Here is a 17,865-nt window from a genome sequence, read left to right as displayed (position 1 = left end):
TCTGAAAGTGAAGTTCCTCTGGCCCTTGTTTCCTTATCTGGACAAAGGAGGCAATAATGCAAAACTCTCAAAGATGCTGGAGGGAGAGAGGCTATAAAGAATCTATATAAAGCACCTAGCACCTAGCAAGGTGCCTACCACACAGTAGGTGCTCATAAAAACAGAACCTAGTTTGTAGATGATAACTCACTAACAGTTATGCCACCCCCCTCTTCCCCATGGACTGGGCTGTTTCAAAAGGAGGCTGAATGGAGAATGAGTGATTTGCCAAGATGGCCTCCCCTAACTCATCCGGTCAGGTGAGCCCACCCTCTCATGTGACAAGTACTTGGCAGCTTTGTCCATACTCCTTATGATTGCTCCATTCTCATCCCATATCAAGGACAACTGAAAGACCCTTAGTCTCTGCAGAGAAACTTCTGGCCTTTATCCCTATTGAGTCTGGGTCCTTGTTGGAATCAGGCATCCCCCTCTCCCCAACACACACACCATCCCTTAGGCAAGGAGGTCAGTGTCTTCACAAGTCACCACTACAGAATCCCCTCTGGTCCTGGGGCAAACAAAAAGGATGCCCGTGTACATTTGCAGCATCTGGCAGATTTTATAACCTTATCAGAGAAAAGGAGTGAAATCACATCTCCTTTCTGTAACAATAACAGGTCATTTACATTTATCTACAATCCACACCACTAAAGGTTAAAAGCCAAAACTTTAAAAATTACTCAAAGAAATGGAAGTTGCCACTGCTGTCAGCATTTCATCATGCGTCCCCTCACCTGTGTAGCCCACATTATGCTTTTACAAAGAGCTTCCCAAACCATTATCTTATTCGACCCTCAACTTAACTGGGGAGCCAGGGAGGTCATGCATCATTTGCCCTTCTTTTCAGAAGAGAAAACAGATCCACAGAGGTGAAGTGAGCTGTCGGTTGTCAGTGGTCCCACGGTTTCCTGAGCCCGACCTCCTCCCTAAACCAGGAGATTATAGGCACTGAAGCAGGAACTTACTAGCTGTTGCTGGATTGAGACAGCAAGTCTGTTAGGTATCAAGATCTCAGGAGCGGTTTCTTTTTTCCTTTATTTTTTCTAAGGCAGCTGAACTGCTTTTCAAGGAAGCATTTTGCCCAGTCTAGCTGTGTGTCCTGTTTGCCGTGGAGCATGGGGCCCGTTGGTTCAGCCGTCCCCCACCCATTGTAGTCCTATCCCTTGATTTTTCCAGACATTCTGCTAATGTCATGTGGAGAGTCACCGTGTTACCCAGCCCTTTATTTCACAGATCGGAAAGCTGAGGTCTAGATGATTGGCCGTAAGCAATGAGTTCACGGCAGGTTTTGAATGCCTAGAACAGTGTTCTTTGTCCGCCTTCATTCCCTGAACAGACACTTCTGCTTAAGGTGAGGATGTTTTAGTGCCCAAGACCAACGCTGACTAATAATAGAAGTTGTTTTTTGATGATTGAAATCACCATTGAGCACTTGAAATGGGACTAGCATGTGCAGGAAGTACATTTTAAATTTCATTTACTTTAGATGAATTTACATTTTAAAAGCTACATGTGTCTAGGCTGCTACCATATTGGATAGCACAGCTCTAGATCAGTGGTTCTCAGCTTGAATGTACACTGCAACCACCCGGGGAACTTCAAAAATACTGAATCCTGGTTTCTTTGCTTTCAAGTGGTTTAGAGTAAGGTCTTGGCAATGGGAATTTTCAAATAACCTCGCTCCCCCCTGGTTAATTCTAATATGCAGAAAAGTTCCTGAGACACTATCGTCTAAATTTTAAGCCCTATGAGGGGCAGAGGCCATGTCGGCATGTACATCACTGTAGTCAGGGGCAAGGAATTCAGTGAGAAATTAGCTATGTTCCCAAACCTTAGGGAACTTTATGTATCCTAGGGAAAAGGAAGGGTTAAAAGTGCCCTTATTAAATTGCTTAAAAGGACAGTGTGATCAAAGGAATGGAAATGGTCCTTCTTCCTGGCAGAGGGAGAGGATGAAGTAGGTCTCTTTGTGATAATGACTCTGGTAATGAATTATAAGTAAGGTATGTATTTTTTCCAGAAATGCATTTGTAGCAGTAGATGTTTTTGCCAAGCAAGTGAACTCACGTCTGTAATTCACAATAGGATTAACCTGGGATTATAGAAAATCTAATTAAGTGAACCATAGCATCTGAGACCCACAAAAGACACTTAGCGTTGCCTTTGAAAGTCCTGCCTGTCTGAGAGTGTTTGGCGTATGCTTCAGAAAATGCTCTGCACACATACAAGGCACTTGACGAGTTTGCTGTATCCCATTACTTTTCTTTTATGCTTAACTTTTTTCAAAAAAAACCCCTTACTTTTGATAAATGACGTTAATGCATTTGAAAAGAAAGAATTGGGCTTCAAAGATTGGATTATTTGAAACCACAATGCGATCATTATGAAGCTATTGTTGGTGTCTGGTTTCTGAAAACAAGGGGGGCGGGGACTCTCTGTGGGGTATGTAAAGATACAAAAAAAGCCATTTAAAATATGGCAGAGTTTAGTCTACTGTTAGCATGATAGCATAGTTTGGGAAGGTCCAGTAGAAAGAGACCTCCAGAACAGCCCACCCACACTCGGGTAAAAATCAGGCTTCTGATAATTGGAAGCAGCTTGACTCTCCATTCCTCACTCCTGTTCAGTGGCTGATTAAGCTGGACAGATGCATGTGGACCGCAGTGGATTGAGGTCACAGGCTGGCCTTCTCAGAATTCTAAAGGCTCGCGGAGGTGGTGATTGGAGGCACTCTCTCTCCTCGCCTTAGTAATTATTTCAGAAAACCACATCAAGCCCTTGTCAGTTATTAAGGCCACCCTGGGATAACTCCTCCTCTTATTGTTTATGCTTTAAAAAACAGACTTTGTGGAAAGTAGTTCTCTGCAGGATGTCACATTCTAGCGAGAATATGTAGATTGCTTTTCCTCTTCCAATTCTCCACTGATCATCTTTAAAGAGCTCCCAGGTCCTTATTTCTGAATGTCTGTTCCTTTCTTGAACCTAGACTGGCCGTTTCCATAGAAATTGTTTGAAAAGGAGGACTGCTTTTAATCCAGGTTTTGAGGGGAAAGGGCAGGGTAGATGTTATAAAAATTATCTTTCACTGTCGATACTTGTTCCTCCCCCTATATTTTCGCTCTATACAGTGAGGTCTTTAGGTTTTGTTCATGCTGTCTTTTATTTTGCAAGTTACTTATCATTTCTGTATCTCAGTTTTCCCATCTGTCTGTTGAAGAAGGATGAATAGTGGAAAATCTAAGCTAGGATTTCCCCCAGTTCTGAGATTCTAAGATTGATTAATGCAGCAAAATGTCCGAACTTGAAACAGAAATGCTGACACTGACAATACCTACTACTGGAAGAAGCTGGGAACTGGACTTACTCTGAACTTTCCACTTGAACGTCAATCCATTGGCTTTACAAGCTTAATATGTTCAAAACCAAACTCATGCTCTTTATCCCCAAACGAGTGTCTTCTTCTTTTGAGGCCAGGAGCAGCAACCCTGTCTTCTCACTCTCCCCGGACTGCAGTTGCATCCTCTGTCCTCAATCTATCCAGTTCCCAAGGCCCTTCACATCGCATGATTTCTAGAAAGGCCTTCTTTCCTCCATACAAGGCTTATTTTTCTAGTTCAGAACCATACTATCTCTCACCTGAACTATTGCAATGACTCCAGGAGTCTCCCTGGACTCATATATTAGTATCATTGTATTTAGCAATCCCTATTATAAATATCAGTTTGTCTGTATCTCCTTAATGGACAGCCTCCTGGAGACCTTTGTAAGGCTTGCACCGTATTGCATGTTGTATGTGTATTATATGCCATATTCATGCATCCAGGGCTTATAGTACATATTTATGTATTCTTGTTGAAGGAACAAAACTCCTAATTTATCATCTTTATCACCTGCTGTGTCTCATCCCATGTTAAGTACTACACGGAGTTCTCTTCATGCACCATCTTGTTTCATTTTAGAACTCCCCCGTTAAGACCGGTCCTGGTGTTCTTCACATTTTCAGTATTGCAGTGTGGAGACCTACAGAGGTTGAGTCACACACGTAGTGAGTAGTAACTCTTCAGCTGTAATCCTCTAACCCCATCTGACTCCTGAGCCCATGCTCTCAACCATTTTGTCAGAACTGCCATTTCTCATGTTGGTTTATCCTATATACCCCTGACAGCTCGGACTCCATCAATCTCCTGACCAGAGGACTTAATGGATTCCCACTGTCCATCAGGTAAAGTCCTGGTGCCTAATGCTGGGTTTTAATACCTGTCACATTAGCAGGTCTTGCACTGCCTAGTCCCAGAGGGCACCATTCACATTACATCTGATGTAAGTGGGACTCCTGGAGCTGTGCATGGAGCAGCCCTGCCAGTGCAGCAGGATCCAGACCTTCTAAATGAATTTTCATCTCTCTCCATCCAGGGAAAGTTGCTGTGTCTCAGCCCAGCACAGACTCACAGCCTCCTGTAGACAGCTCCTTAACAGGAGCTATTGCCAGTCTTCTATTTTATAGAAGGAGAAACTTAGCCCCAAAGGAAGAGTGTCTTTTCTAAGGTTACACAACTGTTTAGTGGCAGAACCTTTGCTACAACACAAGTGTCTTGACTTTTGTTCTACATCTCTCCCTATTGCCCAGTATTCCTTGGAAATTTAGAGAAGAAATAGGCATTTTCTACATCTGAACAAAGGATCTCCACAGCTATAGTACTTCACCCTTGACCAGGGGAAGAATCACCTAACTTTTCCTCTTGATTATTGTATTGATAGTTTACCAGGTTTGCTGTTTGATGATAAAAGAAAGCACTCAAGTTAGCTCATGTACAAGGGGCTTATTGTCATCTGATGTATAGGGAGGGCAGTGCAAACAACCTCATAGAAATTCAGAAACAGAATACCAGTAGGGCTGGGCCCCGTGGAGACAACAGCTGGAGGGAAGTCCTTGATTGCCAGGATCTTCAGATAACAGGGCCATGTGCTCTGCCATTTACGTGGCTCAAGGACAGAGGCCATGTTTGTTTCTGTTTGGTTTCTAACTGACTTGCTCATACCTTGATTTCACTCAAACACTGGCCATAAGATGTCACTTTGTGGCTACTCCATCCCCCAGGTGCCTCATAACCTTTCTGTTTCAGCTCCCTTACTAACTGGCAAATGGTCCTGTTTTCTTTCATTCAAGTTCCCCAGTGAATCTGATTCACCCAGGTTATCATTTTGAATGAGGTTACACAGTTTGATAAAATCAGGGGTTGGTTTATGGTTTGGTTATCACTGGACTACATGTGGTTCAATCATCCATGGCTCTGGGTGAGAGTGGAAACTCCAGATGTGGGAGACTGTTAATATAGGTATTTGCTTGGAAGGGGCTGGAGTAGGCAAGTACCAGAAGGCAGGAGTGATATGTTACAAATTCATCTGCAGAGATGTGGTCACTGATTCCTCTGTGTTCTTTTACTCAGTCCCTTTTGCACTTATCACATCATACCATCATTTATCTGCTTAGACAACTGTTTCACCATTGTTTGAGTAGAGTCTACAGATTAGAGAGGCACTGCAGCCTCCAGGGTCCAACCCAGGTCTGGCACTGTGAAAAGTTACTGCTGAATGAAGGAACCAGGAAATAAAGAAAGCTTTATAGATATTCACTGCTCTGAGACAAAGAGAGATTTACATACAGGCCTTTAATACCACAAATGACGTTACATTATGTTGAGCATCTGTTTATCATTACCATTTTTGCCCTAATCTTCCCTCAGGTACTTTCACTCATGCAGAAGAAAAATAGAAAATAAGATCTCTCTCTTTCCACACATTCATATAGGGTGTGTATTCATAGCCCGAGATGATACTGATGACAATGTTATTAACTGTATGTGTTGATATATTTTATTCATCTTAATGATTAACATTTTAAAATATTACAGTGAGAAAAAGACTATCTTAAGGATTGAGTAGAGCAAAAATAATAAGTTCTTCATATCACAGACTGTGTTTAGTCATCTTATCATTTGAAGATGATTTAATTACTTGAAAAGATTAATAAATAATCAGTGAATGATTCTATATGTTTGGGGTCTGGGGATTTAAGATGGATTTCTAGAATACTCTGTGGCCACAAAAGCCTAAGAATATAAAGGCTGATTGTACATACGTAAATGAAATTCACATCTAACAAAGATTTTTTTCAATGTCAAATACAATATGGAGTTTAGACCATCCTTGGAGATGGTCTAAACCACGTCCTTGTGTTGAAGATCAGGAACATCGACTCTTAGTGTTTGGGAGCCAGGTAAAGCCATAGCATGGGTTTTGCAGTCACATAAACTTGAATTTGAATTGCAGCCTTGCCAGTGTTTCAGAGTGTATCCTTGAGTGATTTACTTAATCACTCACAACCTCAGTTTCCTTGTAGATAATATTGTGGGTGATATTTACATACAGTTGTGGTGACAATACAGTTAAATGGTGTATATCAAGCCCTGAGTACACTGCCCAGTACTATAAAAATCAAGCACCTTGTCAAGGATAATTTCAACTATCATTACCTAATTTTATATAGCCCATAAGTGATGGAACTAGGATTTGGACCCAGGCCTTCCCAACACCAGGCAGGGACTGATCTTTTCACTTCCAAAGCTGACACTCCTGTGGTTCTCTATTTCTCTAGAAGCAGAGAATGAAACTTACATGGAACAGTTTTAAACATTCCACTTGCCCTTAAAGCACGTCATGGTCATTGATAAGGAGCCCTCTTTGCTACCTACTTTAACATTTGAATTTGGTATCAGAGAGTGGAGTAACATATACAATGCCTGCTTGGCAGTCTCTGCTGTGTATTCTGCACCTGAGCAGAAGTGACTGTTACCGCAAGCTTATGCTTTGCTCCAAGGGTAGAAATCGGGGAAGAAATGTGATTCAGTAGTTCTTGTAATACTTCCTCTCCCCATTCTCTGTGATTTCCACAGACATGGCATAATTCCTGTGATTTGATTTGAAACTAGAGACCAGCTCAGTGCTGAGTGATGAGATCTGAACGGGGAATAAAATATGCTTGAATTAATTTGCATAATGGAATCCGATTGGTTACAAAGCTGTGTTTGTTGCAGTGGGGACCAGAGCCCCTGAGCTCCTGACAAGAGAACACTGCACTTGCAGAATAAGGTTTTGAGTTCTGGTGGGCTTGGTAATATTCTTAATGTAATGATAACCTGTCTTTAACTGTAAATTAACTCCCTGGAAATGAAAAGAACAGGTCAGCCCGTCTGATCCTTCCAGCTCTGTGGGGGAGGAGAAAGCTAAAAAACCAAAGCCGCTTGATTTTTGCTAAGCGTTTTCGTCTTTTTTTCTCTACCCGATAACAATTTCCAGCAGGAGTCCAAATATACTTAAACACCCGTATGTCATTTTCTTTAACGGAGACAAAAGCAAGCACAGTGAGTTTTATGCTCAAGGCGCAGTAGCTTATGACGGGCTATCTGCTCTCAAGATAGAGGGGCGAGCCTTCCATTTAGAGCTGGTGGTTTTGCAAATCCATTTTCCTGTCATGTTATTACTCCTGTGACTTTCAACAACATTTATTTTTCCTTGCAAGCAATATGCTCCCATCATAAAATAAAGTCCTCCTATATGTTTTAGTGGAACCTCAATGCTTAGACATTCTGGCATACTGCTAGAAAGTGCTTAAATGGAAGGATTGTTCAAGAACTGCCTTGGGGGTCTTTATTAAAACCAATTAGAACACTGATATATTTCCTTAGTTGTTACCAACGTCAAGGTCTTCTTAGGAGGGCGGTCTCCTGTTCATTTTCGTGAGTGATTCCTGCAAACTCTGTACCACTGCATACATCAACCAGATCTCTAGATTTTAGGAGCATTTCCAAATAATAATAATAATAATCTTTCTGAACACATCTTTTTTAACCTATACATATAGAAATTCTGAAACAGGGTGTTTGAAAATAAAAAGCAAAGACTTACTTTTGTGTACTAGTGCTGTTCAAGGACCTGGTTGTACTGTGTTGTTGATGAACTGCTATAATCACTTCCTGTTCCTCTTCACTTTGATCCTTGCTATAAAATGCTTTATCTTCCTCTTTCTAGTTTGGTTTAATATTTTAGTTACAGTATTACCCCCCACCACAGTGCCACCAAAACTTAAATTATTTTCATCATTAGACTATTATGATATGTCTTATGATATGTGTCCATATTTGATCTTCAGCCTTCTCTTAGAGAGGCAATATCACATGGGATTATAGGGGATAACAATGCAGGTCTTGGAACCAAGCATCCAGTGTTCATATCTCAGCTCCTCCACTTGCTGGCTCTGTAACTATGAGCAAGTTACTTAATCTTGCTATGCCTCAGACTACTTATCTGTAAAATGGGGATAACAATAATACTATTGTGCAGAGTTACTGTGAAAATTTACGACATAACTCATTGAAAGCACTTAGAAGAATGTTAGGCAGACAATAACACTGGACAAATGTTTACTGTTATTAACATTTTCATCATAGTCATATTATGAGTATATACTAGGTTCTCATACTGGTTTACTGCACATGGCATCTAGGTTACTGTTTTTATCACAGTGTCCATATCGTCTCCTTATGAATCTCAGAAACCAACAAGTGGTGATAGCTGGTATTGCTCAGTGGTTAAGGACACAGACTCTAGAGGCAAACATCATGGGCTCAGATTCAGCGCTACGATTTATCTGAAGCATAACTTTGCACAAGTAGCTTAATCTATCCGGGCCTCAGTTTCCATCCTTTAAAATAAGAATATTCACAGTACCTATTCATAAGTTTGTTATAGAAATTAATGGATGAGTTACTATTTGTAAGGTTTTTAGAGCAATAGCTAGAAAAAACTTTTGCTAAGTAAATTTTCATTCTGAAATTGAATTAAAAAATAATGTCTTAAAATTCGTCTTAACATACCTGAGATTAACCATTAAAATAACTTTATATAGTACATACAGCCATATAAGCACTTATAAATAATGGTTTCAAGGAATTACTTTTAAAAACAAGTTGATTTTGCTATTCTTTCCAACAGAAGAAAATAGATAATTTCACCTTTTAAACAAAGGGTGAAATTTATTGTTTATTGGTCATGTGGAAACTCTTAAATTCATTAGTATCAAGCTAGAATTTTTCTTCTGTAAAGGAAAAAGAAAGTTGTCATCTAGTTTCAACACGTTTAGTGTCAGAAATAATTGTGCTTTACAGCAAAATGGCAGCCAGAAGAAAGAGGTGCAGAAATATCAAGTTTAATTAAACCCTTTCTTTCAAATACACTTCACAGTTTATATGCAAGAATAATTTATCACCGTGTGAATGAACACTTAATAATTGGCATGGTGTAAAATGGGCAGAGATCTTGTTGCACCATATGCTTTTTCTTTTCTATTTCTTCTTCTTGAGATTCTATGGTGGCAATATCAAGTTTGAACTTGAAGTATGGGGTTCAAATCATACATTCAGCTTTTATTGGTGTCCTGCTTTGAGCTCAGGCATTGGCCATCTAATTGTGAATAAGATATCATCCCAACCATTCAGAGGAAACCAGTATAGTAAGGAGATGGTGTATGAATCAGAAGTGCCCCCAAGATATCTCACCCCAACTCCAAACAAGAACATGAACCTGGAAACCACTTGTAGAAAATGTCACCCAATGGCTTCACTTTACAGGGAATGAGGCAGAGCCACTGCTCTCGGAGCTGAGGGAGGACCCACCACCAGCTAAGTGGCAGATTCTTAATCATATCTTTGGCTTTTTGACTTAAATGCAGGTATCTTCCTATGGCTTCACATTGCCTCAGTGTAGGATCAAACTCCTTCTGGTCCCTCCCTGTGCTCTTTCTATGCAGTCAGTTTGCCTTGTAAGAAACAGCATTTGATGTAGTATTGATATGCCTGAGTCTCAGGGTGAAGCTGTTAAGTGAGGACACTGCCTTCTGAATCTTTCTCTCTCTTCCACACAGCCTTTTACATATCCCAGAGTCTGTCTACAACAAACACTAAACTCCCTATTCCCTGAAAAGGGTCTTGCATAAAACATCATAAAATGGTCTTGAGGACAGTGATGGACACCTGAAATGAATGCACATCTGTGGCCTCCCCAGATAACATTTTGCCCTATTACAAAGGAGCAGAAAGACTCGGGTTGATGAAATCAAAGAGCCTCAGAAGAAAGGGGTTCTGCACCAGCAAATTAGAATGCCACCAGTTCCCTTATTTTTGAGACCTCTAAGGCCAGACGGCTGTGGTACCTCCATGTAACTCTTATTCCTCAATTCCTGTCTTAGAGAAAGCACCTCACCCCTGTCTTCTGGGCATCTCCACCTGCAAGGCAAGCGCACTTCCTTCTGCTGAGTGAGGGCTGCATGCTTGGACTGTGGTGCTCTAGAAAGAGAGGAAGAGACCCAGTGTGTGCCCAGTTCCCTCTCTGTCTTCAGCCCTGCATGTGTGTACCAAGTCTTGTCATCCCTATTGTTCAGACGAGACTGAGGAGGCTAAGAGTGCCTGACTGACATGTCGAAGCCACCCTGACTGAAATATATAGAAGTGGTATTCCAGTTCAGCTTTACCTGACCTCCAAATCTAGGTACATTCCACTCTGCCAAGATGCATTCTCTCTCTTTCCTATTCCCCTCCCCCCACATCTAACCACTTCATCCAAATCATATAGCAAAGAATTAGGTGATGGTTTTTATTCCTACAACACTCAAGAATCGCACCAATTTCACTGGTACAGCCGCTATGGAGAACAGTATGGAAGTTCCTTAAAAAACTAAAAGTAGAGTTACCATATGATCCTGCAATCCTACTCCTGGGCATATATCCCGAGAAAACCATAATTCGAAAAGATACATGCACCCCAATGTTCACTGCAGCACTATTTACAATAGCCAAGGCACGGAAGCAACTTAAATGTCCATCAACAGAGGAATAAATAAAGAAGATGTGAGATATATATATAAGAACCAGAGTGCTAGAGAGAGGACTGGAGTGACTGTAGGTGAGAAACCACAAGAGGCATGGAAAGGCATTAGCAGCTCATATATATATATATATATATATATATATATATATATATATATATATATATATATATATATATATATATATAATGGAATACTACTCGGCTACAAAAAAGAATAAAATAATGCCGTTTGCAGCAATATGCAGGAGCATGGATGGACCTAGACATTATCATACTAAGTGAAGTAAGCCAGACAGAGAAAGAAAAACATCGTATGATATTGCTTATATGTGGAATCTACAAAAAAATGATGCAAATGAACTTATTTATAAAACAGAAATAGACCCACAGACACAGAAAACAAACTTAGAGTTAGCAAAGGGGAAATGGGGTGGGGGAGATAAATTAGGAGTTCAGGAGTAACATATACACACTGCTATATATAAAATAGATAACCAGCAAGGACCTACTGTATAGCACAGGGAACGATAATCAATATTTTGTAATAGCCTATAAGGGGAAAGAATCTGAAAAAGAATATATATATATATGTATATATAAACCTATATACACACACACACATATAACTGAATCACTTTGCCATACACCTGAAACTAACACAACATTATAAATCAACTATACCTCTCAATTAAAAAAAAAAAAAGAATCTCACCAGTTTCATTTAGACCCACTGGTGTTGAAATGAAGTGTCATCCTCCATGCCCAGCAACTTTCTGAGAGTCCCTCCCGTCGGGGATGGGGGTGGTAGTGAGGACAGTGTGGTTCTGGGAACTAGGGGTCCGACTTGTTTCTGAGAGGTGCTCCAAGGGGAGAGGATGGCTGTCCAGAAGAAGGTGTAGGATCCTAAGATAGGAGAATGAGCTTTGGAAGTTCCTTAGGGGAGAATTAAGTTTCCAGCACCAGAAAAACAAAGTCCCGTGAAGAAGCCCAGAAACCTGAGGCAGGAGTTAAGGACCAGAGAGAAGAACCAGAGTGCTGGAGAGAGGACTGGAGTGACTGTAGGTGAGAAACCACAAGAGGCATGGAAAGGCGTTAGCACTCATCTTTACTTTCGATGAGTAGCTGAGTCATGGCTGGGTGCCAGGAACAAGACCTTTGGACCAGCTGGTGGGGATGCTGTTTTATTTTGCTTTTCCTTGTTGGAGAGAGCTTATAAAGTATCCTTGGAAAGACTGTCAGGTTAAGGTAGGATCGTCAGGCTCTTGGGCGGACACTGGACCGGACAAGAGCAAATCTTGCTTACTGAATTGACACTATATTGATCCAACAATGAGAACTTGACCCATTATTTCACTGACAAATGTTTTAGTGGCCGTCAGTGACCATGTTAGGGTCTGCCCCGACCTCCCATATCTAGAAGGATTCATTGCTGGCTTCCTCCTTTCTTATACCATCCAGTAAGCCGAACAGTCTTGGGACGTGCTGTGCTTGTGACCAGCTCTGGGCTCTGGGGCACGCTGTTCCTTCTACCTGGACATCCCATCCATTCCTTTCTTATCACAGTAACTCATCTGATGGTTGTGCCCAACCATCCCATCCTCCAGGAAGTCTTCCTTAACGGTCCCCACCCTCTGCCATCTCCATCCTCAACCCCCATCAGTTATGTGTTCCTCTCCTGGCCGCCCATAATGCCCTAAGTTTCCCTATTATGAAAACATACCCAAGCACAGTTATGATCCTAATAATAACAGATAAATATGAAGCGTTTACTGTATAGCAGGCCTTGTGCTAAGAGACTTAGGGGTATTACCCGTGTATCCCTGTGTAGATCTTGCAGTGAGTTCGATTCGCGAGCCCATTTCATAAATGAGCAAGCTGAGCTCAGTGTCGGCTTACCCCAAACCCAGAGCTAGAAAATGGTAAAACTGACACTCAGACCTGGGCAGCTGAATTCCACAGCGCACACGTTTTATCCTCATATCGACCTTGAGGGGTTTCTTCGTGTATGTGTTTATCTTACCCACCGCGTGGTAAACGGCCAGAGAGCAGGGACTATTTGTCACTGGCGTCTGCAGCCTCAGTACCCAGAGCAAAGCCCTAACAGGGTCCAAAGTGGGTCAGTGTTTACAGAATGGAATTGAAATGAAGTGGGGATGGAGCCTGCGACTAGTCTGACCTTTCTATCTCCCTGCAGAGGCCGACCGGGGAAGTGGGCAGCCCTGACGTGATGTGCTCAGCGAGGAGAAACATTCCAGTCCGAGTGAGCTCGGCGTGACGCGTGGCAGGCCACCACTGGCCAGGCCGCAGCACAGTCGCTGGAAGGGGTGACAGCCGCATTCTCCTGTGCCTACCACGTAACCAAAAATGAAGGAGAACTACTGTTTACAAGCCGCGCTGGTGTGCCTGGGCATGCTGTGCCATAGCCAGGCCTTCGCCACGGAGCGTAGGAGCCACCTGCGACCCTCATTCCACGGGCACCACGAGAAGGGCAAGGAGGGCCAGGTGCTGCAGCGCTCCAAGAGAGGCTGGGTCTGGAACCAGTTCTTCGTGATAGAGGAGTACACCGGGCCTGACCCCGTGCTCGTGGGCAGGGTAAGGCTGCTGTCACTCCACATTTATTTCTCACTCTCCACCATCCCTGTACTAGGGTATGGTCAGAACAAAAATATAGGAGGGAAAATAATAATGGTCTGGCCATCAGTAAAAACCGCAAAATCATTGTTCATACATTCTTCTAGCCTTTTTTTTTTTTTTAGTTCATAGACTTATCCATGTTAAGAACACTTCAGTTTTCCACTTGATGTTATGCCCTCAAAACTCTGTTTTTTAATGGTTACACAGTAGTCTACTGAATAGAAATGATGATTATTTATTTAACCATTCTCCAACTGGGGGCATTTCCCCTACCACATCCAAACCCCAGCTTGGATGCCGTCGTTTGTGTTCTTATGATGCTCTGGACTCTTTTCATCATAGCTTTCCTTCCTGTAGTACACGTGTCTACGTATTCATCTATCTCCCTCACTGGACCCTGAGCTACTTTCCATCAGGAACAGCGTCATTTTTGTATCCCCAGGTCCTGTACCAAAGTCCAGCTTTGGGGACGCCTCTGTGAATATTTGACAAGATGAATGGATGTGTCATAAGAATGGGTGGAATTTTATCCACTTTGGCTTAGGGATGGCAAAACCCATTTCAGAAGGCTTGAGAGTCTTAGTGCTACTGAGAAATCCTGCATTCTCTGTGTACCCCCTCCAAAAAGTGCAAGGGTAGAGAGTTCAAAATATGTTTGAGGGAGCTCCCTGGTGGTCTAGTGGTTAGGATTCGGCACTTGCACTGAGGAGGCCCGGGTTCAATCCCGGGTTGGGGAACTGAGATCCTGCAAGACACACAGCACAGCCAAAATTAAAAAACAAAAACAAACAAAATATGTTTGAAAAACTGACTGTCTGGGGCTTCCCTGGTGGCGCAGTGGTTGAGAATCTGCCTGCCAATGCAAGGGACTCGGGTTCGAGCCCTGGTCTGGGAGGATCCCACATGGCGCGGAGCAACTGGGCCTGTGAGCCACAACTACTGAGCCTGCGCGTCTGGAGCCTGTGCTCCGCAACAAGAGAGGCCGCGATAGTGAGAGGCCCGCGCACCGCGATGAAGAGTGGCCCCCACTCGCCACAACTAGAGAAAGCCCTCGCACAGAAACGAAGACCCAACACAGCCAAAAATAAATAAATTAATTAATTAATTTAAAAAAAACTGACTGTCTGCTATATCAATTATGGTAAAACATACAGCCATCTTTTAGAGGACACTGACATGAACTGCGAGGAGATAGGTGTTCACACACATAAGAACATAAAGCCTGCTATGGGAAGGTACAGAGTGAGGCAAATGGTAAACTAGGGTAAAATAGTCCTTGGTCTCAAAGAGTTCAGGGACTAGTGGAAAAGAGACACTTACCTAAGCAATTAAAAAACTAAAACAAGAAGCAGAATAATGAAGAAATTCACTAGCAATTCAATCTACATGGTAAAGTTTGGGAGGGATGAAGGGCAGTTTCATGGAGACAATGGTAACAACTTGTGACCTGAAGGATGAGTAAGAGTTATCCTGTGAAGGGGGAAAGGGACAAGAGCAGATTTGTGGGATGCTCATTTCTGAGCCTCATAGATTCCAATGAAGTTATTTTAGTTGCTGCTTAACTTGAGAAGAGCATTCCATATTTATGGAAGTGACATCTTTGGAGGAGGTTCATATTAGCGTCTCAATACTATTGTTAAGGGATGGAAAAGTGCCTTTTTGAAGCGATGTACTAGAGCAATTTCATCATTTATATCCAAAATGGAAAGATTACACCCAAAGTAGAAGTATCCTTGAGAAATGGAGCACAGGGAAACAACTGGCACACAGAATTCCTTCCACCAAGGAGATGGGCTGTGTGCCCAGAGAGGAAGAAGAGACTTGAGCCACAGCAGGAGCTGTGTGGCTTGAACAATGTGGAGAGCTGTGCGTGAACTGTTCTGAGAAAACAGAACATCTGCCACGGGGACTTTCTCAGTGGGGAGCAGGGTGTGTATTAGGGTGGGGAGTGCAGAAGAGACAGGACCTAGAGGGCCGTTTCAGCATCTCTGTGGAGCAAGCAGGTGTCATGCCTCCTAAAAGGCAGCAGATGGAAGAGGATGGAAAATCTAGACACATGAAAATGAGCCTGATGTCGGATTGGATGGGGGTAAAAAGAAATAAAGTGGTTGGATCCTATGGAACTTCCTTTTGAGACAATGCTGATCTGTAGTTCCCCATGAATAGGAGGATTAGACTAGATGACTTGTTCCCTAAAAACCTTTGATTTGATGACATTCAAGGTTGAGTGATTTAAGATGCTCTCAAAAAGTGGAATTTGGCAAACCATGGACTTCTGGATTTCCTGCAGGAAGCACAGTCTGCATCATGCTGTGCTCTGCAGAGGGGATGCCATCAGTCTTGGGAGTTAGGAACTGGCTGTGTCCACCTCAGCAACTGATCCCTTGATAGCACTGAATGGTTTGCCAAACTGCTTTTTGTGTTGAAACTAATAAATATCATTGTTGGTTGTATGGATCATCTTTGTTGGAGAGGGAAAAAAAGGAATTTATATCCAACTTAGAACTCTGAAAACAAGATAAAAATAATGAGCAGTATATTTAAATTTTTTTCAGTTATTTGGTTGATCATGAAATTTGTTTAATTCCCAAGAGTCTTGCCAAATTCATATGTAATATATGAAGGTCCCTAGAAACATTCCTTGTCTAAACACTCCCATTAAAGTAAGTGTTGCATTGATTTCCTTGTTGTGCATTCACGTGGCTGAGCCCCTGACTTTTGCCAGGTCTGAGGCAGGGAAAACAAATGAACATAAACTATCATTGGGGGTTAGGTGGGGAGCCAGAGGAATGGGGGCAGGGATCCTGCCCTCACTGTGGAAACTTGTATGAAGACTGGGGCAATTTGGGTCATCCTTTTTAGCTTCATATATTCAAATAGCTTTGTATATTACTCGCAAACTGCCTTATTCATAAGAAATGTGTAATCATAATTTCATGACAGCACATAGCTTGTTATGAGTAACAAGTTCTGAAGGAAAGTATGCTTTTTTTCTTTTCCTGAGAAGCACTATAGACTAAAATCAACATGTAATTTGTACCTACAGGTATCCCCCTGAGCTGAAATATTTGGTGTTTCACTGAGGCACTGTAAATCAGTTAGATATTTTGGGGGAAATTGAAACAATACAAAAAATTTTTAAAAGCAATGTGTTCAATCCTGCTTTGTGATTCTGGACAAGCTTTCTAGGTTTCGGTTTCATAATAATAATAATTAAAATCGCATTAATAATATTAAAACAGAATTATAATAATAAATAATAAGATAATAATTATAAGTAGTAAGCATTATTATATTTAAATGTCATTTGAATAAAGCTTTTTAGTTTATACTAGGTTTTCTTATGTAGTAGGTAGAACCAAGGGCTTTTTATCCACTTGGCTACTCTTGAAGCCTATAAGAATGGTGAAAGTAATGCTTATCTTTTCCCACAAAGGGTAAAATGAGGGCAGAGGAACTCATCAAGATGATACCTGCAGAAATTGAGGTTGGACAACAAGGTACAATAAAGAGTTTATTGCTACAGGAAAATTGGATGTGGTCTTTGGGGGGCAGTTCCATGTTACAAAACACAGAGCAGAGTCAAGGCAGAAGGCACAGGTGGGTAGTTAGGAGACCTGGATGACCTCCTGGCCCTGCCAACTGTGGATTTAGGCAAGTCCCATCATTTCTCTGGGCTTTGTCAACAGAGGGGAAATTCCCAAGGATATACAGTCTTTCTATGTCTAAGAGCGGCATCACCCCACCCCACCCACCCCATGCTTATGACGGGAATGGGGGCTTGTGCAGGCAGCTTCCATCCTCAGCTCCTCATACTTCCTGCGCCGCACAGCAGGTCTTCCAGAAAGTCTGATCAATGGATTGTTTGAGGTAACAAAAGCCTGGTGTCCTTTGGAATCTTAGTGTCCTTTGGAAGAGGACTGAAATTATAATAACATCCATACAATTGATGAGGTCGATTTATATGTACCAGTGTGGAAGGGTCCTCTGAATTTATTGTGGTAGGAAAGCAGAGGTGAAGAGTGGTATGCGCACTATGCACTTTATTGTGTAAAAATAAACCAAAGCACGTGTATCTGTATAGATATTCTTGCATATGCATAGAATATGTCTTAGAGGATTCACAAGAAACTGGTCATAAGAGCTGTCTCTGAGCAGGGAAAAAGAAGGAATGGGAATCAGAACTTATAAGATTTACTTATTGCACAAATGTGTGTTTTTTATTTTCTATAGTATGTGCATATTACT

The 17,865-nt window shown here is 41.9% G+C and overlaps 1 protein-coding gene across 3 annotated transcripts in view; it reads left to right on the top strand.

The window, feature by feature from the left end:
- The window catches only part of CDH11 (cadherin 11), a 143,116-nt gene that overhangs the window by 83,447 nt on the left and 41,804 nt on the right, over nucleotides 1-17,865 (top strand). For all 3 annotated transcript variants that reach the window (XM_036835052.1, XM_036835053.1, XM_036835054.1), the window contains one exon: nucleotides 13,178-13,575. In XM_036835052.1, coding sequence (XP_036690947.1) covers nucleotides 13,348-13,575 — 228 coding nt within the window. In that variant the 5' untranslated portion in view covers nucleotides 13,178-13,347. The remainder of the gene's footprint in view (nucleotides 1-13,177; nucleotides 13,576-17,865) is intronic.

Source organism: Balaenoptera musculus, chromosome 19, assembly GCF_009873245.2.
Source record: "Balaenoptera musculus isolate JJ_BM4_2016_0621 chromosome 19, mBalMus1.pri.v3, whole genome shotgun sequence".
Classification (NCBI taxonomy): domain Eukaryota; kingdom Metazoa; phylum Chordata; class Mammalia; order Artiodactyla; family Balaenopteridae; genus Balaenoptera; species Balaenoptera musculus.
This window is presented reverse-complemented; position numbering and strand designations above follow the sequence as displayed.